This window comes from Poecile atricapillus, chromosome 16, assembly GCF_030490865.1.
Source record: "Poecile atricapillus isolate bPoeAtr1 chromosome 16, bPoeAtr1.hap1, whole genome shotgun sequence".
NCBI lineage: Eukaryota > Metazoa > Chordata > Aves > Passeriformes > Paridae > Poecile > Poecile atricapillus.
In genome coordinates, this window is record NC_081264.1 from 10,288,128 (window position 1) to 10,310,711 (window position 22,584).

The 22,584-nt window shown below is 47.7% G+C and overlaps 2 protein-coding genes across 7 annotated transcripts in view; one reads left to right on the forward strand and one right to left on the reverse strand.

Annotated features, from left to right (window-relative positions):
• Positions 1 to 442: 442 nt before the first annotated feature.
• PRKAB1 (protein kinase AMP-activated non-catalytic subunit beta 1) lies at positions 443 to 10,472 on the forward strand. 6 transcript variants are annotated; one of them, XM_058851745.1, is made up of 9 exons: positions 443 to 589; positions 754 to 917; positions 4,395 to 4,563; positions 4,985 to 5,151; positions 6,062 to 6,155; positions 6,826 to 6,940; positions 8,136 to 8,269; positions 8,756 to 8,824; positions 8,907 to 10,472. In XM_058851745.1, the coding sequence occupies exons 2-9, from the start codon at positions 847 to 849 to the stop codon at positions 8,982 to 8,984; spliced, it is 897 nt and encodes a 298-aa protein (XP_058707728.1). In that variant the 5' UTR covers positions 443 to 589; positions 754 to 846; the 3' UTR covers positions 8,985 to 10,472. The 6 variants fall into 6 exon arrangements, with proteins under 6 accessions (XP_058707728.1, XP_058707732.1, XP_058707733.1 ...); XM_058851749.1 differs by lacking the exon at positions 754 to 917 and having other exon boundaries at positions 468 to 589; XM_058851750.1 differs by lacking the exons at positions 443 to 589; positions 754 to 917 and adding an exon at positions 1,369 to 1,500.
• Positions 10,473 to 12,881: 2,409 nt separating this feature from the next.
• The window catches only part of CIT (citron rho-interacting serine/threonine kinase), a 68,676-nt gene continuing 58,973 nt past the window's right edge, over positions 12,882 to 22,584 (reverse strand). The window contains exons 38-48 of the mRNA XM_058851836.1: positions 22,441 to 22,521; positions 22,107 to 22,242; positions 20,803 to 20,942; positions 19,854 to 19,946; positions 18,449 to 18,557; positions 18,196 to 18,324; positions 17,441 to 17,521; positions 16,746 to 16,824; positions 16,427 to 16,630; positions 15,299 to 15,602; positions 12,882 to 14,833 (exon numbers count right to left, since the gene is read on the reverse strand). Of these exons, the coding sequence (XP_058707819.1) occupies positions 14,810 to 14,833; positions 15,299 to 15,602; positions 16,427 to 16,630; positions 16,746 to 16,824; positions 17,441 to 17,521; positions 18,196 to 18,324; positions 18,449 to 18,557; positions 19,854 to 19,946; positions 20,803 to 20,942; positions 22,107 to 22,242; positions 22,441 to 22,521 (1,380 nt within the window). The 3' untranslated portion in view covers positions 12,882 to 14,809. The remainder of the gene's footprint in view (positions 14,834 to 15,298; positions 15,603 to 16,426; positions 16,631 to 16,745; positions 16,825 to 17,440; positions 17,522 to 18,195; positions 18,325 to 18,448; positions 18,558 to 19,853; positions 19,947 to 20,802; positions 20,943 to 22,106; positions 22,243 to 22,440; positions 22,522 to 22,584) is intronic.

A 22,584-nucleotide genomic window follows, 5' to 3' on the forward strand; every position in this document is an offset into this window, starting at 1 on the left:
GAAGAGTTCATATCACCAAACCTTGAACAGATGTGGAACCTACCCTGGCTTTGTAGGAGATACCTCCAGGCAAGGCTGGAGCCCTCAGGGCTCTGCAGGGCTGCTGCCTGACCCCCAGCTTCCTGAGACTGAGCCCTCTGTCCCCACAGGCAGCACCTTCAGGCTAAAAAACTATCTAAATGTTGGTTTCCTCTGACAATCCTCCCACCTCCAACCTCATTTTGAATTAGCAGGGCTCGGGAGGTGTGCAGTGTCGGAGCAGAGAAGGGATGCAGTGGTGTGTGAGGGATTCCTTCTGTGCACTCCCAGCTTTCCATTTCCCAAGCACAACGGCATGTTCTGCACGCACAGCAGGACACGTGTCCCTGAGACAGGACTGAGCCTCTGAGGAGGCTGCCCAACTTCCTCTGCTGCACTCCCTGCCAGCCTGGCAAAGTGGGCTAAATCCAGAAGTGACCTAAAAGGAGGAGGGGGCCTGGAAACAGATCACTCAGCCACTGTAAAGCTGGAGGAACAAATTCGGGAATGGAAAACCACAGTACGACCAGAGGGTTTCTGCAGTTAAATTTACCCTGTCTTCAACTCTGGGGTGAGTTCTATCCTGCTCCCACACAGCTCACTCTCCACAGCACACAAGCTGCAAGAAGCACTTGCTCACATGTCCCTTATAATGTGATTTATGGCATGTGTGAATCTGATCCACCACCTCACATCTGAGGATGGCTCCTCTGGGTTTGTCATCTCTCGCTGTAGGGCTGAGTCAGCTTCCACTTCACTTTGCAATGACTTCTCTTTGGCTAAATAAGCTTGCCTCATGTCAAGGGAAAAGAACTTTGCAAGATATCAATGGATCCTTCAGGACTTTGGACTGCACAATCTGAAGGCCACAGCATTTCTTTTTGGACACCTACTCTGAGGTAAGAGAAGGGGAAACTCCACTGGAAGTGAAATCTCCAGACCAAAGCAGGCTGTGTGGTCACAGTGAGCCGTGGCAGCCTCAGGTGCACATTTCAACCAGTATCCAGTGGGGGCTTAATTGCCTTTTGATTTTAATCAAATAATTAGAGAGGTAATCCAAACAGTGAAAAAGAGCACAGTGTTTGATGGTGAGTGTCATCCCTGACTTCTGTGCCTGAAAATCTTGTAAGGTCACCCTTCACCCCATCTAATCCAAGACATGCATTCCCCTAACACGGGTCTCTCCTGACCTCAGACCTATCCTGTCTGGTCCTTACTCTCTTTTAAAATGAGTCAGCTGATAGAGAGGGACGGTAAATGATATCTCCAAGGGGGTAGAGTGACTCAGTAGCAAAGATGTCACTTCACTTGACCCCTCAGCCTGTACAGCACCCAAAGTGCTCTGCAATGATTCTCAGAACTTTGACCAACTCTGCTGAGTCTCATCGTTTTGAGAGCCAAGAACCAAACAGCCTTAAATTTAACTTCTGACTCAGAAGATTTAATAGTCAAGCCAGGTCTAGCTCATGTTTACTAAAGAAGGTAGGTCTGAGGGAGGGAAAAAGGAGCTGAGCTTTGCTTGTGGCTACTGACATGGCAACTAAGAGAGACCACACAGCTCTTCACATCCTGCAGGTCTTTTACAAGCCTCTGCTTTTACAACCTCACATTATCCTGGGAGCTGGTGTGGCACAGTCATGACAGCAGATAAAGCATTTCATCAATTACTTTTGTCTTATGGGTTGTGAACAGTCTGAAAGTGGAATGTGTCTTTTTTTTTTTTTTTTGTCTTTTTGTTTTTGTTTTTAAGGGAATTTCTTATTCAGAATTAGTCACTTGTGTTTTCCTCTGGTCCTTTTACCCTAATAGGGGTGGAGGTAGAAAAGGTATTTTGTAGTCTTCCTTTGGAATGTGGAGGCTGCTTCAGATGGGGTGGAAGAGGAGGAGTTTTTATGCCCTTCAGGCTGCAGAGCATAAAAGGAGGCAAAAAGTCACAGATGCTGTTGAAGGGAGGAGGAAAACTCCAGGATTCCAGAGAATCAGTGGGCGGCTGAGCTCTGCCAGGCCCCTGTGGCTTGTCTTTAGCTAATCCCTCGCTTCCCACATCTCCTGCATTAACAGCTGGGAGGGAATGGGGCTCCCACTCAGGCTGAGGGGAGAAAACGACACTCCAGTGAATGCAAGGAGTGTGCAGACAGACAGACGTGTGAGGAGGTGGGGGATGATTTAGCTGTTCATGGTGTAATGTCAGCCCTCAGTATTCTTGGGACCAGCACCTGACAAAGCGAGTTACAGGCTGATTGCTCCAGGACTGTGCTACACCCACCTGTCACGGCAAGGGGAGACAAGAGCTAGTCCTGAAAAGGGAGCAGACACAGGGAAAACAGACTTTAAATGTCTGGTGTATGCTTGTACCTACCACAGCCTCGTGATCTGTTAGCAGTCATTACCCTGCAGTTTGTTACCACTCTGTGGTTCTTAGAAGAACAAAAAACATTGCAAAGGCCAGGCCCCAGATGAAGGTACCATGGCCTGTAGTGGCTGTTGTGCAGATCATCACAATGGTCCTGGATGGACAAGAGATGGGCAAGACACGGTACCCTGTACTGCAAACAGTGCTGGCCAAGAAAACTAGGGAGAACAAAACAACCGAGGCTGGAGACAAGGAATTTAGGAGCACTAAGCTGTGTGAAATGCCAAAATAACAGCAGCTGCCTTTCATAGCAGGGGCTGTTGTGCAGGGCTGGGGAAGAGCTGCTTGCACACATTGCCCTGGCAGCCCCTGCCAGCCTGTCCCCCAAAGGCAACAAGGGAGAAGCTGTTCCCCAAAACACACGGGGAGCCAGCACTGCACCGGCACAGCCACCCCGGCACAATTCTTCCCACAGTGTTACAGTGGGGGGATACATCCATTTGGTAGGAATCCTTCTGTCTGCGTGCAGGTGGATTCTGTTTGTAATGGAAAAACAGCAATTTACCTGTGAACAGAAGGGTGACACACCTGCAGGCCTCAGCTCTGTGGCTGTGAGGAAAGTGGGAGAAAAAACCAGCAACAGCTGGGGGAGAGCCAAGGGTAAAACCGGATAGTGTAAGTGGAAATGCTTTGAGAAATGTATCAGTGTAATTTAATTTGGGAAACACTTATCAGCTAAGGACTTGGCCTTCCATCTGTGCTCGCTCAGCCACCAGGGCTGATGGTTCCAGCCCGCTCTGACCGCGGGGCTCGGCCCGCTCCGCGCCATTGCCCGCGGTTCCAACACCGCCCTCAGGCGCTGCCCTGGGCACGGCGGGAGCGAGCGGTGCTGAGGGGGCGCGGGGGGAGGGGGGCACGGAGCAGGGCACGGAGCGGGGCACGGAGCCGGGCACGGAGCGGGACACGGAGCGGGGCACGGAGCGGGGCACGGAGCAGGGCACGGAGCGGGACACGGAGCCGGGCACGGAGCGGGGCACGGAGCAGGGCACGGAGGCCGGGGCAGCCCGGAACGGCCGCGCCAGGCTCGGTTCCCCCCGGCGGGCTCCGGGCCGGGCCGGCGGAAGCGGAAGCGCGGCGGCGGCGGCGGGAGCGCGGCGGGCGGTGGGTGCCGGGCCCGGCGGGGCAGGGCAGCGCAGCGGCGGCTCCAGGCTCCGGGTCCCGGGGCTGCCGGGCCGGGCTGTGCCCCCCGTGCCCCGCGGAGGTCCTGGAGCGCGGGGGGCGCGCCTGCGGGCCCCGTTCTGGCGAGACTTCCGTGCGCATCCAGGCGGGGCTGAGCGGCAGCGGGGCTGGGGCTCTGCAGGCGCTGCTTCTCCCAGGGGAAAGCGGGGACGGAGGGAGCGTCCGTGGAGCGGCAGCGGGGCTGAGCTCTCCCCAGGGCGTGGTGACAGCCCCGAGGCTGCCCGAGCTCCGGGACACCGCTCTGAGGCGCTGCCTGCGAGTGTTGGGTGTCTGTGCAGGGCCGGGAGCCGGCCTGGCTGGTCCCTGTGGGTCCCTCCAGCTCGGGACATTCTGTGTTTGTTTAGAGCCCCCTTCAGCTGCTGTCAGCATCCTCAGCAGGGTGAGATAACGCTGTTCTAGTGAATTCCATTGCAGGTAGGCTGCTTTTGGAGCGTTATGACAGAAGGTTCCCCGGCTGCAGCGCTGTGGGCACGGGGAGGCAGAGGACGAGCCCTTAGCTCAGGGACACAGAGCAGTTTGTGTTGTGTGGCAGGGACCTGCTTGGGCAGCTTCTGGAGTGGCTCAGTCTGGTAGAGGTGCTCTCGTAGCACTTTCAGGAGTAGCTAAAAACTCATTTAGTGCCTTTGTTCAGAGTATGGTATCACTTTACAATGGGTTAATCAAGTTTCTGAGGCTCTTCAACTCAAAAACACAGCCCAAGGCTATTGATGAGTTTTCTTTCCTGTCTGCTGGCGTTCCAGCTGTGGGAGTGCATGTGCTAATCTGGCTTTCCCTGCTCTTTTAGATCCATAAAAATGGGGAACACGAGCAGCGAGCGAGCGGGACTGGAGCGCCATGGGCACAAAGGCTCCCGAGGGGACAGCTCAGGAGGAGCCCCCAAAGACGGGGACAGACCAAAAATCCTAATGGACAGTCCTGAAGATGCAGACTTGTTCCATTCAGAGGAAATGAAGGTATTGCTGGTTTGTTCTCCCAGCGTTGCTTGCTTGGAATGCTCTGGGGCTGTTTGCAGCCTGCAGGGATTTTGTCATTGGGTTTGCACAAAGCTGACCATCCCCCTTCCTTCCCATGCCAAGGAAAGAGTGAATTGGTGTTTAAGCAGGTGTAATTGGGGCTGGAGGGAGGGGCATTATTTTGCCTTCCACTCTTACTGCAAATTTGGAAAGCTTTAACACCCTGGCAGAATTTGTGCAAATGAACTTGTGAACAGCATCTAGAAATGCAGCTTGTATTCTGTATCTGACAAAAACTGCTTGTAGCAGACTTAGAGACTTAGAGAATCCTGCCTGAGGGCAAAAAAATCATTCAGTGCAGCACAGGTTGTCTGAGTCTGCCAGGAAAGAACCTTTGTAGATTGAGGCATTGTGCTTGCAGGCTCCTTTGGAGAAAGAAGAATTTCTAGCTTGGCAGCAAGATCTGGAAGTGAATGACAAAACCCCCACTCAAGCTCGGCCAACAGTCTTCCGCTGGACTGGAGGAGGGAAGGAAGTTTATTTATCAGGCTCCTTCAACAACTGGAGTAAAATTCCTCTGACAAGGAGGTAATGAAGGGCTGCTGCAGTGCTGCTCCCCATGGACTGGGAGTGCTCAGGGCCATGAGAAAGGTGGTCAGCTGAGAGGTGGGATTGTGCTGGATTTACCACTGTCCTGCTTCTCTCCTCAGGCCCTTGATGACAATCTGCCTTTTCCATTCTTGGATGGCACAGGGTGGAAGCTGTTCAGCTGTGTGTCAGTTCACTGGGCACAACACACAGATAGCCCCAAACAGTCCCTGCTGTGCAGTCTGGGCCTGGGGTGGGGCTGGGCTGTGGAAAGGGGAGCTGGTCCTAGCACAGGGTCTCTGGTGACACATCCTTGCCGTGTCAGTGGCTTTTGCCCAGCTCAGAGGGTTCAGAGGCTGTGGCTTGTTGGAACAGCATCAGCTGTTTCTCAGCTCTTTTGAGATGCTGGTAAAGCCTTCTGAAGATTCTGGGAGTTCCTAGCCAAGGAGTATGGAAATGGCCAAGCAGCAGCTATTCAGATCCAGAAATATTGAGCTGCTGCTTTTATCTGCTCTTTGTTCATTTATTTCGTGGGCATTTGGGAAATGTAATTTATGATGGCAAATACTGAAAGGCAAGGAAATATGAGAAAGCTGATCTTGTTCCATCAGCAGATAAATGAGGTCTTGTGTGCTAACAAGTAACATGAAGACATGAGAGACTTTCCAAAAGCTCAGTGCCAGTTATGGGATGTCAGGAGTGGGGGGGGACTTGCTGTCACAGAGAAGATTATCATGAGCATTAATCATAATTTGATTCCTTACCTTTGGATTGCATCAGACATTCTCTGCCTTTTTAAGGTTTTGCATGTTGAGGGAGCTCGTGCTCTGTGTCACAGTTTGTGTCACAGTTTAGAGACCAAGGTACTTTTCAAAATGTTGCAGGGCTGATTGTTTGTGTTAAATTCCAGTCACAATAACTTTGTGGCAATCCTGGACCTGCCAGAAGGAGAGCACCAGTACAAGTTCCTCGTGGATGGGCAGTGGACACATGATCCTGCAGAGGTAATGTTTGCTTGGAGTCACTGTTTATTGACTGAGATTCTGAAGAGGAGAAAGGGGCTGTTCAAGCTGGTGAGAGAGAAGTTTCTGATGTCTGCTGGCCTGGGTGGCAGCACTGGACTGGGCTCAGAGGGACAGGATCTCTTGGCCATTGGTTTATAGGTGATGCCAAGCTTTTCTTGTCCAGTGCCAAACTGCCTTTTAGAGCACTGTAGCACTTCTGGCAGCCCAGAGCTCACTGTGCCTTCCTGGCTCTCTGTGCCAGCATGGTGCTGTTGCTGCTCTAAATCTTTTCATAGTCCAGTAATTGTGCCAATGTCTACCAGGCCTGGTTTCCCTCCTCTGCTATAAAATGAGCTTTAACCCCAGCCTGCCCAGCAGGTCCCCATGTGCTTAAGAACTCAGTGTCCAGAGCTGGTGTCACAGGTAACTCCTGCCCACACCTGACCCTGGTGGCATTTCCCCTCCCAACCCATAAAATCCTGCTCTCAACCTCTCATAACCCCTCATAAAATCCTTCCTCTTAACCTAACACCTGCTGAGCTCTTCTCATATCTGTCATATTTCAAAAGTAATGTACCTCATTCTTGGTAATGCTGATTGTGTAGTTCTGAGACTCTTTTAGTCCCACAGGCTTTTTTCATTCTGTTTTTTCTCTCTTGTCTCTTGCCAGCCAGTAGTAACCAGCCAGCTGGGTACTGTCAACAATGTCATCCAGGTGAAGAAAACTGACTTTGAAGTGTTCGATGCTTTGATGGTGGACTCCCAAAAATGTTCAGACATGTCTGGTATGAGCTTGCTGGTAACTTTATATCACACTTCTTAGAGCTGGTAAAAATTTCATTTTCCCTTTTTATCTGAGTTAAAGCTCCAGCAGAGATTAATCTGCACTTGTGTCAGGCCCTGTGGATGTGTGCAGGAATCAAAAATGCCCAAAGGAAGAAAGTGGAATGCACAGAGGAGGAAGCCTATGACAAAGCAACACAGATCTGATGATGAGGAAGTCCTGTGTGCTCAGTCACTGTTTGCCCCTGCTGTGTGCAGTGGTTGAGTTTAGGGCAGTCATTGGTGGATCAATCTCTGCTTTACCACATCAAACCAATATTGACAACCTACACTGCTCCTAATTCAGTCTTCCTCTGCTAAGGAGGTGGCTGAGGGGGTCAGAAATTGCACTTTAGGAGGGAGAAATTAGGTTCATCTCAGTGCTAACACGGGCTTGGGAGTATCCTCACAGTGTAGTATAAATTATTTATCTAAAAATAATACAAAAATGCAATTTTTGCCTTAACTTTCATGTTCTAGTGTAACAGAAGAGAGGTGTGATTTAGCTTGAGCTGTGTCTGAGATCAGCTTTACCCTGTTGGTCACTGAGCTCTGTAGGGATGGAGTCCATACCTTACACCCTCCTTCAGAAGACCTTTGAACCTGAGGCAGGAGATGTGTTTGGGTTTGTTTTGCTCTGTGCAGCTTTGCCTGGACAAAGCCTTTTTGGAGAAAGTGTTTATTTGTGGGGCAGGCCAGGGGGAGATTCTAGGAGATGTCTTCCCCTACAGGCTGTAGCAGGATTTGCTTTCCCTGATTAGACTTTGAAGGGCTCTTTCCACAGCCCAGTCTGCAGGGGGGAGCAGTTGCCTTTGACAGGTGCATCCCATCTTTCTGTACATCCCTTGGAAGGAACCTTGTAGGGCAGCCTGCTCTGTGCTGTGCTTGCAGCAGAAGTGCTGGGCAGAGGTGACAGAGAAGATCTGAAGTGCAGTTGTGCCCTCAGAACTCTGCTGCCCAGAACCTCACAGCTCATTCCAAGTCAGGCTTTGGGCACCTTAAATCCCCTCTTGGGCAGTGACTGATCCTCTGGCACTGCACCAGCTGCTGCAGTTGTTGTACTTAAGTGCCATTGATTCCTTTAGGCTGCAAGTACCTATAAAGAGCAGATGTTCTTACCAAGTATTTAGGATTAAATATTTACCATCTGTCTGGCAGAGCTGTCCAGTTCACCCCCAGGACCGTACCACCAGGAGCCCTATGTCTGTAAGGCAGAGGAGCGCTTTAAATCTCCACCCATTCTCCCCCCACACCTGTTGCAGGTCATCCTGAACAAGGACACAGGCATTTCTGTGAGTACATCACTTTGATTTGCTAAATAATGCACTTGAGGGTGGGAACAGATGGGGAAAAATCTGGATACAGGCAGGGGACAGCTTAGGAAAAACCTTAGGATAAGTTACTGTGTAGGTAAGTTCCTTGTGATGTATGTCCTGATGGATTCATCTGAAGTAAATCTGTTTTTCTAGTTGATTGTCTTTAAAATGGAAAACTAGATCGTTTTCCTCCCAAAACCTTAATCTTGTCAACTGTTAAGACACCAGAAGCACATTAGGGATAATCTCAGTCTGATTCATGGTCCTGGTGAGGATGCAGAGGGTTTTACGCAGAGGGACCTGGGGTTGTTCTGAAATGGTGGCTGTGTTTGTGATGAGCTCAGTGTGAGCAGCAGTGATGTGCTGGGGGTATGGCTGCTCACAGGTGCTGTTTGTCACCCCTCAGCTGTGAGGAGTGAGCTGTGGTTTCTGTTTGTGTCACACTGTCCCTGTTCTCTGCAGTGTGACCCCGCTCTGCTCCCCGAGCCCAACCACGTCATGTTGAACCACCTGTATGCACTTTCCATCAAGGTGAGAGGCCGGGGCACGGCCTGCACGGGCAGCCTGGGTGTCTGACCATGGCACATGCTCACTTGTTTTCCCTCCCCTGTAGGATGGAGTGATGGTGCTCAGTGCTACACACCGTTACAAGAAGAAATACGTCACCACTTTGCTGTACAAGCCAATATGAGCATCACAGTCACGTGTGACCAATTGTTCTGGGCCAGTGCAGTCTCAGAAAAAACGCTTCACTTAACCAAATGTACTTCTGCTCTGTGCTGTAGCAAACAAACTCTGATTTCATATTTTTCCTGAGACTTCCAGGTTCTCCTGTATTTGCCTTATTTTGTTAGCCCCACCTTGGAAGTTCTTGGAAATGGCAGCTTCACAGCGACTAGACAGGTGGCAAAGGTGTCAGTGCCCCTTGTCAGCTCAGTTAAAAAACCACCAATTTAATTAGGCTGAATAATGTGAGGGCAGCAAAGATCAAAGAGCTTCAGCAGTGAGGCAGACTGGGAGTCTGCCAGCCCAAAGCCTAGAAAGTTCAGGATTCTTGGGGAATCTGATTTGAGCATAACACTCAGCAAAAGCAAGCTCATTGCTGCTTCTGTTGCTCATCAAACATTATTTCAGTAGCAAGTTCCCAGCTTGCCTGGCTGAACTAAGTGTGAATATTGATGGTCATCTTGTAGCAGCCTTTTCTGGGCAAAATCAGCAACATAATCACTACAAGCTCGTTATTATTTTACGGTAGAGTGGGGTGCACTGTTTCTACTGTGAATAGCTCTGTAGTTTTTTCTCTTCATGAGAACTGAAATACATTTTTCCCCAGTGGAATTTCTGGTAAAGACAATTATTTTTAATGGCTGGATTTTTCTGTAAATCATAAATGTGTCTTGCAGTAATCTGCTTTTGGAAACTGGTTTCTCTTGCTGTCACTGATGAGGACTTCCTTAAGCTGGGAGAGGTGGCTGGAAGGAAATGGATGGATTCAGTTTAGGGATGAGTTCCTCAGTAACAGCCTGAAGGTGACTGTGAGTCTCCTGTGTCCAGTGGCCAAACTCACCCCTCGGTGTCAGCAGTTGCAGAGTGCTGGATGCAGCAGCGCCACAGCCCTCTGTGCCCGGGCCTGGAGCGGGCAACTTTGTATTCTGTTTCTGTTTTCTAGGTGATTATAGTAATGCCAGGCTGCCTGTCCTTGGTGTTGACAGCCTGTTTTATCCCAAAACAAATGCAACATTAATGCAAACCTGCTGCCAGTGTGCCCCAGGCCTGCCCAGGAGGAGCCCAGTGCAGGAGGGGCCCTTCCCCGGCCTGTTTTGGTTCCTGGGGCACCGTGACTGTGCCAATGAGAACCAGCCCCGTCCCACTGTGGGGGAGGAAAGCACTTTGCACAAGTCTGTGAGGAGTCTGAGTGGGGACAGAGCTGCAGCAGCCAGCGTGGAGTGAGCCACAGTGGGAGGGTGCTTCGCCATCCTGGGGTCTGTTCACCAGCCTTGTTGCAATATCTTCAGTAGCTGAGTAGATCTGGGTCTAGTGCAATGGTTTTCTCTGAAAACTCTTTCTTCATTCTGTGCTATGGATAGTATTTGGTATTCTGAACTACAGAATTGCTTGTTTTCAACCTCTTAGAAACAAATAAAACATTTTCAAGAGAAGCGGGTGACTTGTCTTGTTGTTACCCTTCCCATCTGTGGTAACCTCGCCTTCAGTGAGTTATTTTGTTGTTACATGTGATTTCCTGATTGCAGTTTTATGCCTTGGTGGGTTGTACAAGCTTCTCATTCAGGGATGCAGATTGAAACACTTTCTCCTCTTGCACTCAGTCAGTGAAGGAGACCCAGGTGTTATTGTTTATTTGTGATGTGAAGTTTAGAGGAAGGACAAGAAGCCATTTAAAAACTCCAGCAACAGAGCTTGAAAGCTTGGGATGGGCCTTAAGCCTCCTGTCAGCTTCTCCTTGTTCCAGCAGCCACTTCAAGCAGACCTTTTTCCCCAAGTCTTTGTCCTCAGCAGGGTGACTCTGGGGTCAGGTCCAGCAGTGTGAGGGGACAGTCTGTGCCTCTGCAGTGTCCAGCAGCTCCAGGGAATGCCAAGGCTGTGGGCTGTGTGCTCAGTGCTGGTACCTGCAGAGCACTCCACATTCTTCATCAGTGCATCAGGTATGGTGGAACCACAGGACAGGAATAATTATCGTGGAGAAAGCTTGAGGTTTTTTTAATTTTGGATTTGTAGCCCCTGGCCCTGTTTAAGCTGGCAAAGGGCTCAGTACAGGGACTGCAGCTGCCACTGCACCATCAGCTTTTTGCAGCAGAGGGCTGGGGGGGAGCCCAGGGTGGGGGGCCCAGGCTGTGGGAGGGTCTGCAGGAGTGACCCTCCCTCTGCTCCACCCTGCCCTGCCCAGGGGTGACCAAGCCCAGGTGCCCCAGACCTTTCCAGCCACCAGCAGCAGGTGATGGAGGCTCTGAGCTGTTCCCTGGCACCTGTGGCCTCAACTGACAGTCCCAGGAGCCACAAATTTCCTCAGGTAAGCCACTGCCACCCTCAGCCCCCCAAATCCCTTTCTCTCCAGGAGGGTGGATGAAGAAGAGGTAAGCTAAGAGGTAAAACTTGTTTTGGTTTTTGCTGGGAGGTGGGTTTTGAGGTGTTTTATTGGGTTTTTTTCTAGGTCATTTTCTGCTTGACAGGTGAATGAATTAGATTAATCACTGTGTTCCCTTATTGCAAGGGGATGAATCAAATCCCTCCAAAGGCAAAAGCTGGATCAAGAGTTGGATTTATTAGCTCACTTACATTCCCCACCCACAGCTCACAGTCTGTGCTGTTATGTTTATTCTTGGCTGTTGCTAGGAGAGCACATTTTTTAAAGGTAGATGCAGACACGTTTGTTACAGTCACTTTTGGGGACCCTGGATTAAACCAGTGCAGGAATAATAAGAGCTCCCCGACCCCCTGAATTTCAGCACAGCATGTGGGGGTCAAGCTGACATGGATTTGTGCAGGGTTCTTGGGAATCAAAAAGCTCAATAAATAATTAATTATTTTGTTTTACTCCACCAGTTTCTGGATTAATTTAGTTTTGTTACAATTCGGATCATGCATCAATAGGACTGCAACAATGAGCTTTAAATAAGTATTGTTTGTGCACAGTAAAAGAAATAAAGGAACATTGAACAAGTCAGCATTTCATCATATACATCATAGTAGGCACAATAGATAAATCAAGCAGCTCAGGGTTGATGGAGAGCATTTTCATGGAGAATGTCATGTAGACCAAAACGTAAGAGGAGCCATTGGTAACCCACCCCCACAGCCTCCAGCAAGCCCTTTCTCGGGGCTGAGGGGGTGGCTGTGTGCACAGAACCAAAAACACTGAACAGTAGGAGGACAAATTAAGTTACTGTAGGCAGCAGTGTGAATATTAAAAACCTCTTCCTGTGAAAGAATACTTCAGACCCTGTAAAAACTAGTTCAGTTAAAAATAGATGTATTTACATTGAAGTCTGATCTAGCAAGTTTTCCCAGCAGGTGTAAGTTGAGCTGTACAGTAACTGCAGGTTGTACTCAATCTGACTGGATTTGTGAATGGTCTTTTTTTAAAGTTGCAGCTATTAGGCCTTAAAGCACCAGCATGTTACAGCAGTGGCATGAGGAACTGCCTCCCTCCGCTTTGCTCCCAGTACAGCGCTGGGGTAAGTCCCAAACCTGTCAATTAACTGTTGTTAATTAAGATGCCTTTTTTTCCAGCTCAGGATGTGTGGGGTCATTGACCAGGGTAAGACTGATCCCAGATACTCACAGGTGCTTCACCTCTGCCCATCTCACGGCTGAGGCAGGATTGAGCTGGAGGAGCTTGCAGCTGAGTGCTGCTCTAGTGCAGGATAAATCCACCATGTGAACATGCTTGGGGTTTGTGAAGCCACTTATGCTACTGTTCAGGGAATGACAAGTATTAAATGCTAAATAGTGCCAGGGTTTGCTCTTGGGTCAGCTGTGACACCTAGGATTGCCCAGCTCAGAGCCAGGTGTGGGGCAGGAGGGGCAGGGGCACTCCAGAGAGAAGGAAGCCGTCATTTCACCATGCCAGTCAAGATAGTTATTTGTTTTATTTGGTTATTGTTCAACAACAAAGTTCAATACTTTCCAGGTGGAGCTTTGAACTGTCCCTCTGGTTCCCTCCCTTGTCAATAATAAAAAGGTAATGAAGAAAAATCCTGTACTTTTAGAGACCTAAAACCTCATTTATGCTAACAAGCTTCAATTGCAAGTTAATGTTACAATATTTCTTCATGGGAGCGAGGAGGACTGAGGCGAGGCCCCTCCAGTGTCTGAAGATGGCTGTCCACAACCACCAGTAAAACAAAAAGCCAGTGTTGAAAAACGCACAGTTTACAATAAAAAAGTAGAAACCAATTCAATTCCCTTTTGTTACGAATATAAAGTTTCTTGTAAATATGTACAGTCCTTTGAGCTATTTCTATAGCAGGAAGCATTTCACAAACAAGACACAAGATATACACTTTCAGGACTCAACAAGCCCATTTCTGAGGTCTTGAAGATCTTCCATGAGATGCAAAGATTTAAAGACTGATCTCAGTGACCTTTCAAAATATTCAGACCAGGAGACAAAAACTTTCAGCAAATTTCCTGCCAAATCATCTGACTGAAAATAACCCAACAGACAAGAGAACAGAATACAATATTCATGAAACTCGCCAAAGGACACTGACAAGGCATTGGAATTTTGATGGGTTTCTAGAACAGGTTAGCACAGGCTTGCAAGGGACTAGCAGAAGTTAAGTGTGGCTCCAAGGGAAGATTGGATGCAGTTTTGCTCTTTCCAGTTGTAAAGAACATGGTTGTTCACTTAGAATGTTGCTATTGCAGAGTGAATGGTCAAAACCCGCTTTGAAAATCATTTCCTCTCTGCTTCATGTTCACAGCAGAAGAGAATAGGAAGCAATAAAAGGCTCGAGGTCAAACACGGGGAAGCGAAGGTGTGTCAGCAACTGCCAAAGCTGCTCCCTGTGGGTGTCCTGTGCCAAGACACCGGATCTGATTGCACGACAAGCTACAGCTCAAGGGAGGAGCCAGCCCGGGCTGCTCCCCCTGGGGAGCTGAGGCTGGCAGGACCCATTGCTGAAGAGACCATGTCCAGTGCTGAGAGGAGAACACAAGTGTGACTGTAATTCTTGTCATAGAATAAGGCTTGTTAACTCTTCGGTGCCAAATTTCCAGAGTAATTAACGGCTATTTTGCAGCGTGATCTAAAGGTTTCAGTTAATTTACAAGTGAGGTACAATACACTACTCAGCAAAGCAACCTAAAAGGAGAGAGCCGGTGATGGTGCAGCAGCATGCAGTGAACTGTCATGCAGAAGACCTGGATAAAGTCTTACAACCCAGTAGCTTATAGGTAATGCACTTTGTCTTGGGGCCGGGCAGGGGCGTTGGTTAAAGCAGGGGTCTTCCCTCCCCATCAGAGCTGCTCTAAAGCGATTTTAGTGAGAACAAAATAACTTTCAGAAGTGGCAGGTGAACAGGCTAATCAGAAGAAATTTTTCTTGTGTTCTGTGGAGAAGATCCAACCACAGCTCCTACTGAAAGACTCACTCACCTTGGCCCTTCTGTTTCCAGGCCATCAGGGGATCCCAGCACGTCTCAGAACAATGACCAACTCTCTGTTAAGGGGTGCTAACCACAGTGATGACCTGGGGTAGGACACGAGTCCCATTTCCTGGATGAACTACTAGGGACTAAAGTGGATACAAAAAGTTCATGAACTGCTTGAAAGAGTAACAGTAGTACAAAGTGCAAAAACAGGAGTGCAGGAAAGTGCAGAGAAATTAACTGAGCTGCAAACGGTCTTGGAAAGCGTCACGGCTCCCGCTGCGGAGTGAGCTTTGGCCCAGGAATGCTGTTTAGAAACTGGGCTGCAGACAGATGGAGTGCATATACTCAGTATATTTCCTTTTTTTCCTGCAGGTCAAGATGAGTAACTTTGTCTAGCTGAGACTTACACTGAAGACTGGTCCCAGACCTGGCAAGGAAATAAAAGGACAAGTTACAAGTGACAGGTGTTTCTCTTCCAGGCATGAGGTGCTGGGAGCAGTACATCACCTGCTGCTCCCACAGAGCCAGGGCTCCTGTCATCCACAAACACTGACAAAAGCAGGCACTGTCAGCATCACCCTGAGCACAGCAGGCTCCCACATTCCCTGCTCCAGACATCGTTCCCCTTCAAATCCCCTATCACTTGTTAGTAAATGCACCTTTGCTTTCAGCCCATTCTAGCATCAAGCAGCTTTTGCAGTGCCAGAACCAGCCCAGGGCAGGTGGCCACAGGGCCAGTGCATGACACCACATGGGCTCTGTTCCAACAGAGTTTGAGGAGCAGGGGGGTGAGATTTGATCTGCTCTTGTGCTTTTCAGTGTCACCAGCCCTTCTGCAATACCAACGAGCCTCTTCCTGAGGACAGACACGTTCTGCAGGCTCCTGACTTACCTTATTGACTTGAGCAAGAGGAGTTCTGGTCCCACTCACAGGCACCCTCCCTCGGCTGCTGTCCTCGAAGAGCCGTCCTGGGGAGCGCTCCCTGCGCGTGCTCAGCAGCCGGCCCGGAGATTTCTCCCTCTCCAGAGGCCTCCCCGGGGACTTGTCCCTGCGCAGCTCCGTGCGGCCCTCGCGGTACCGGTGAGGGGTGCTGGGCTCCCGGGGGTGGCTGGGTCCTTCCAGGGGCCCTGGGCTGGAGGCCACCCTCTTGGTGATGTGCTCGTTGTACGTGGGAGGGCCTCTCTTGTTCGGGCTGCTGTCATTCAAAAATAATTGATGCGAACCGCTGAGTGACAAAAACCCCCCCATTACATTTTCTTTTAGCAAAAATATAACTTTTCCCCCAGCACCCTTGGGGTGAGAAGCATCAGCCCCTCCCTGAGCCAAGATGGAAGATGCAGAGATAATTTGGCAGCTGGAGTATCCATCACATGAGCCACACTGGCAAAGTGCCTTCATGAATTGCCAGCGTAAGTCACGTGTATGGAACAACACCTTTTCATACACTCCAGCATATGCTTTTCCATATAAAAATACACTAAAATTTGATACATATGTTTTCACACAACTTTCTGTACCTCAGGGATATTCAGGCCAGGCTGGGATGAACTACAAGCCCCCATTTCTCAGTGTCCTGTGCACACAGTTGCACCATCAGCCCCAGTATTTAATTACCTGTGTACCACATCACAACTTCCCAGCACCATCTCCCTAAAGCAGACTCATTATTCGATAGAAAGGGGCTTTTGCTTTACAGCTTGTTACAGCCAATCCAGTGTTATGTCAGTGATATGTTTAGTGTTATATCAAGAGTATCTCAGCTCAGAAAGCTTTGAAGCCAGAGCTCTATCACAACATCAAAGCAAACAAGCACAAGGTCACAAAGCATTTGTGGAGATTATCCCCATCTTCCTAGAGCTGATGTTTGTTTCCTTGTGGATGTTAAGCCATTAGAGACTATTCCAGCATCACAGTAAGTGACTGTCACAGGAACTTGTTCCCACAGCAGGGGAAAAGGCATCAGGAGGGAAGTTTTCTCCTGAGGCGCTCAGGGACTGTAACACCCCGACGTCCCCGTACCTGCGCGTGGCAGAGGAGCCTCTGTGGTGCTGCTGCTGCTGCTGCTGTGGTTGCTCGTTGTTGGTCTCCTTCACCAGATTGCCCTTACAGCAGATCACCCTTAGCTTGTCTTGGTAGGAGGAGGCCAAGTAGATCGCTCCCGAGGAGATTGCAGGCCCGAGGTACCGCGGGTTTGGGATCTCCAAGTGGGCTCGTGCTGGAGTTCTGGGGAAAATTGCAGGAAAAAGTCTTTACAGTGGCAGCACAGTACCTCTTCCTGGCAAATCCATCTATCCCTGCAAAACAGGCTGTTCAAAGGAATGAAAAGAGAACAACTTACCCTAGAGAAGCTCGTGCCTGAATCTCGATCACTTCAAGGGAATTGAAGTGGGTCACGAACAGATAGGGCTCCCTGTAGGCTGGAGGAGCAGCACAAAGGCAGGAAAAAACACAAAATACATTCTCTATTAAAAACTTCTAAAACACAACAGCAAGCACAAGAGAGGCTGACAGCCCTGTGGGAAAACTAAGGAATACATTTTATGTAATGACACAGACACCATCAGTAAAGGGCGAGATGCAAGCTTAAAGAATTGTTGCTTTGAAACTCTGTCTCAAGAACTTTACTAACCAAAGTATCATGAAAAAGGCATTAAAGCCAGACTATTAACTGAACAAAATCCCATTAGGCAGTGCAAAAGGCCTGAGGGAGCCATGCTGCCCTCATATATTCTTCACTATTTCAGAAACTTAGAGCATTGTTAAAAATTCCACTAGCAAGTTCAATCAGTGTCAGACCAGGAACATTAAGGAAATGGAACTTTGGTTTAGTTGTCCTTAAATTGCTTATATTTCAGAGGGTTTGCCATCTGGATTTATAACAAGCTTAAATAGTGGGATAAAGCTCCATATTTTCTGAATGAATTGGGAAGGGAAAAGGAGACAGAAGGGCTGAGTGCAGAGTGCCCATTCTACAAGGATGCTCCCTGGTTTCAATAATCTCCACAATCCAAGGGATTGTCCCTCAACACCTACCAAAAGCTAAGGGCAAGCGGTTCCATTTCAGGTCGTCTGTCCTACTGCGTCTTCCATAGGAATCCACAAAGACACCAAACTCTGCCAAGAGAAGTCACATCAGCTCACGAGCATCTGCCTGAATTTTATTCATTTATTTCTGAAGGGACAAAGACAGTTGTTTCCAAGCTTTTTCATCAGGGAACATCTTGCAAATCCCATATTGCCATGAATTACACCTAATGCCATGGAATTGGCTAGATGTAGGAATACTCCCAGCCCAAAAGGTGCTGCAATTCCACATCTCTTTGTTCCAGCTAAACTAAGGTCATTATTTAATCTACAGTTGGGAAGGAGATTCCTACCATTACTCACCCAAAATTACTGCTAGAGGGCTTTAGAAGGTTTGTACATTCCCATGACAGTATACAAGAGGGCAACAAAAGCAGCTGTACAAAAAAATAACATCCTCTTACTTAATCACCAGAAGGTTAAAAAGTCTCATCTGTCTGCATGGAAACCAGACAAAGCCCAAGTCTGAGAGCCCCTGAACGTCTTATGGTAATCAAACACCTGCTTGCACTTAACACACTGCCTGCAGTCCTTCCCTGAGGCCCAGAAATCTGTGTGCAACAACTGATCCACCAGGCACAGAGAGCTTTCAAGCCTAAGCAGGTTCAACAGCAGGTGCTGCCAAAATTCAACAGCATTTGGGTACCTTCTGCAGCTCAGAGAACAGGAGTAGTGCAACACCTGCACAACCATCCACCACTTACCATGGAAACACAGCAGATACTCCTCCCTCTGCCCTGCTGGGTTCACTTGGATGATGCTGACTGGGAAACTGTTGGTGGAAGCAGCAAACACAGCAGAGGCCAAAGTGTGGTCATTTTTATCCAAAAACTCTGCAAAGGGAATGGAGAAAAACACTTTGATTTGCACCAACTTTTTTTCCTAAACTGCTCTCGAAAAGCCCTACAAAAGAACCTGTGGAGCCACTTGGAGCATTTCTCAGGAATTATCTCCTACCCTCCAGCGTGTACTGCTTCATCTCAATTTCATAGAACTTGTTGGTTCCAATGATGATGCTGTAAGTGGTCAAATGGATGCAGCTGCAAGGCTCAGAGGTTTCAATCTCCTGGAAAAAAGGACAGTATGGACAGGTATTAATCCCCTGTACCAGCTTACAGATAACACTGAGTCTGGAAAGTTGTATATTGCTACATTTATCTTTACTAAAGGGAGAGGTGGCAACCTCAAAGACCCTATCAGTCTCTCAAAAGCATGTGGACAAAAACTCTAGCTAAAAGAAAGTTTTGTGATGCTTGAATGTAGACTTGCATATCAACCCGCCTTGAGGGAGATCCTCTTCCTTTTGGAAGAATATACTGTTCTGGAAGATGTTCTTCTGCCCTGCAGCTCAGTTTTCTGGAGCAGTAGTGAACAGTTCCTTGTTTACAGTAGGTCACAGCCAATCTTCCTTCCTTTCTTGTACATTACAGAAAGATGTTGTCCACCAAGACCTGCCTTGTGACTTAAGAGCAGGGATAGCTCTGCAGGTTAGCCTGACACAACACACAGATCCCCAGATCTTCTGAGGACAAGATTCCTTGCATAAATCCTACTTTATCTGGAAATTTTGTTGGCAGAAAAGAAAAACATATTCTGGGCTTGCTGCCACCTTGTTAGGATCTAAATGCAGTTGTCTGGATTAGTGGACACAAGGAAAACCTGCCCTTTAGAACACACCTTTGCATGTTGTGCATGTAAGCCCTTGTCAGAGGAGGGGCTGTGGACCCTCAGTGTTCCTGCTGTGAGTAGGAGTTGGTACCAGCTGCAGTGCTTGCAGACATTCCAGGAGTGCTGGCATCCCCGTTGCTTCCCCAGCTCTCCATCATTCATGGAGAGGCTCCTCCTCTCCTGAGGAGGCCAGAGCTGCATGACTGCCCACTGCTTCCCTCCAGCAGTGCCCATGGAGCACTCAGGGATAACAGCCTCAGTCACACTGGAAAATGAACTGGTGCCTGCAAAGTCACCTGCAGAACCTCCCAGGGAGATGCACTTTGACTGGAGCACCCTTTAATTTGTGAATAGGAAAGGACATGAGTTTCTGGGTGCCAGCCTGTTTTAAGGCAGGTGGTGTTTAAACTTTTTGTCCTGAGGAGAGATCTCTGAGTGTACGATTACAGCTCAGTCCAATATCTCAAAAAATCACAGTTCTGTTCTGCATCTCTCCAAAAATGCCAACTCTTATTAAAGGAAATTGCTGCCTACTCCGCTTTGAGTCAGTGCACAGTGCAATTTGTTATCATTTTAGCTGGCAAACAAATTTTCTCATGCACACAGAAAGATTTTAGATGTTTGCTCCAAAGCAAAGGCTTAGAGCACTATGTGAATTAACCTCAACTACAGCAGAGAGGGGTACTGAACTCACCTTTCTGATACAGAACTTGCTCAAGCTCTCGTTGTACCGCAAAACCACCACTTTATTGGGCATGGCTGCACAGATACAAAGACTGTTCTCAACCTGTGAGGAAGATAACAAGCATAGTTCAGAATGGCAATAAAATAAATTCTATTGCTGAGCATGTGAAACGGATCCGAGAACCTCTTGCCACAAAAAGAACTTTGCAGAGATAAGCAAGTACATTTTATTAATAGGGTAATTATTGTGAATTCATGAAATAATGAAAAGCCTCTTCACATTCTCAAAAAAGAACGTGAATTTAAATGGCTTCTATGATTTCTTTTATGCTTGAAAGACGTTAATAAAAAATGAGAAGGTTTTCCATAGAAAAGGGATTGACAAATTGAAATAGGTTAGGTCTACATTTTAACCCCTGAAACTTATCTTAAGCATCACTTTGGAATGAATGATGTTCAGTTTGTTACCAAAGTAGTCCACAGAATTAACTGTTAATGAGAATTTTTGCTGTGATTAAATGCTCCATACTAAAACCAGTAATCTGTGTAAATGTCTAGAATTAAAGTGCCACAAACACCTAAGGAAATTTGCTAGCCTGGAAGCATGACATTCAAGAACAAAGACTGGACAGAATTCACTAGTTAAAAATCTCAGAATTGTAGTCAATAGTGAGGAGGCAGTACTACCATGCTGTGCTGGATTTATTACTTTCTAGCAGTTTAAACTGTACCACCATGGCATCCTGACTGAATTGATCCACATTAGCAGCAAATCCCCCATTCTGTCTCCAGCTCAGTCTCTCTTCAGCCCATACATTCTTCTTATTTGAAGAAAAATATTCAGAGCAAGAATATAGACCTTGGAGGTATTGCCAGTGGAATAAAGATGCTGGTTTGTTAATATTAAATTCAGAGCAGCCTAAGGGGTGGTCTGGGGGCACGAGTGAGCTGTAACTTACTTTGCCAGCAGCAAAAAGGTGACATCCTTTGACAGCCTCAAAGACATTTGGTGAGACATCAGGCTGGGCTGGGAGGTGAGACTGGGCTAGAGACTGCTTCACTTTCTTTACATCAACAAGACACAGAGCCCTTTCTTCTCCTGGAAACAAAAAAAGTACATTTCATCAAGGGAGAACTCCCTATTCTCTACAAAAGTCTTACCTAAGCAGCAGCTCATTGTTACAGGCTGTTACTGTGGAAACAGTCACAAGGTACCATGTAGGATTCATTCCATATTATTCCTATTCAAACTGAAAGAGAAAACTTACAAAAACCCAACCCTACAACAGGCAGTAAATCCACCAGGAGAGCAACCATTCCCTGCATGGATTATTAGTGTTGCTGAAGTCTAGCAGAACACAGTAATTGTGGCCTCATTAAGACACTATTCAAAATTAGCCAGGAAGTTTTATTTTGCCCTTCAGATCTTCTTAAAGTACAAGATGTTTTAATCACTCTGTGCCAACAGAACTGGCGAGGGATTTCCAAGAACTGCCCTAATGAATTGCATTACAGCCCAAGGCCAATTCTTCTCAGAAGTCCAGTGACAGACTAACACAACCTTCTCATTATATGTGAGATTTGATTTGTTCTCTACTCCCCTGACACAAATAAACCATGGACATCTTAAACCCTTACCAGGAAAAAAAAAAACCCACAAAACTAGCAGAACGAGAGAATTTGTTTTTCATTCCCTACAAATGTCATATAGATACTTGATAATTTGGGCTTTCAGATGAAGATACACCCTAATGTTCAGTATGCCTACATCCGTGTGGGAAGGATTATCTCTGGAAAACCACAGATGGAGAGATTAAAGCTAATGTTCCTATCATAAAGAAATCTTAAATCATGACAGGAGTCCCAGCTTTGTTACAGGGCAAAAGAAGACAGGAGTTAGCCCTGTGTCCCAGTGATCACATAGTGGTCCTCAAATAGTTAATTACCTTAAAAAGGCTGTGCAATAATTAAGAAGAGATGTTCACTGATTAGCTCAACACTTTTTAAATTGAACTTAAAATGACGACTGACTTCTAACCTGGAAATGTTTTGTCCCTGGCTCTGAAATCAGTTTCTCATGAGGGTTTAACTGAGTGCTCATTCACATAATCCCTTACCAGCCAGCCCCAGACAAGACTGTGTTCATCACAGCAAGTCACTCCTGCCAATTTGCTGATAAAAAAGCCTGGAGCAAATCCAAAGGCAGGCAGGACCTGGCAGCACAAAGCCACTGCAGGGCCAGTGGGAACACACAGCCCTGTACCTGCTATCATGAGCAGCTTCTCCAGATCCTTGATGAGGTGAATTTGGAAGACAGCTCCCATTCCTGGGATGTGCGTTAAGGAATTCTTCAGTACATTCAGGGCATAGAGACCTTCTTCTGCACCCACCAGTACTACCTACAACAGGGGAAAAAATAGCACTACGTGAGGAGAGCAAGGAATGCACCAACAGCAACTTGGGTGATACTCTTTAGCAGCAAAGAGAAAAACCAAACCCACAAACAAGTGCATAATTACACATATTGCAATCAAGATACCGTTTCCCTGAATCAATTATCCACTACTGAGAAAGCCCCAAGTGCATGTGACCATTACCTGGTCACTGAAGGGCATTGTGCAATTTATATCCAAACGGTCTTCACCCTCCAGCTTCAGCAGGGAGTTCCCCAGCAGTTTCTGCAAATGACAAAAATATTTTTTGTTGTTTGAGTTAATCTTTGTCTCTTTATCTGTGAGTAT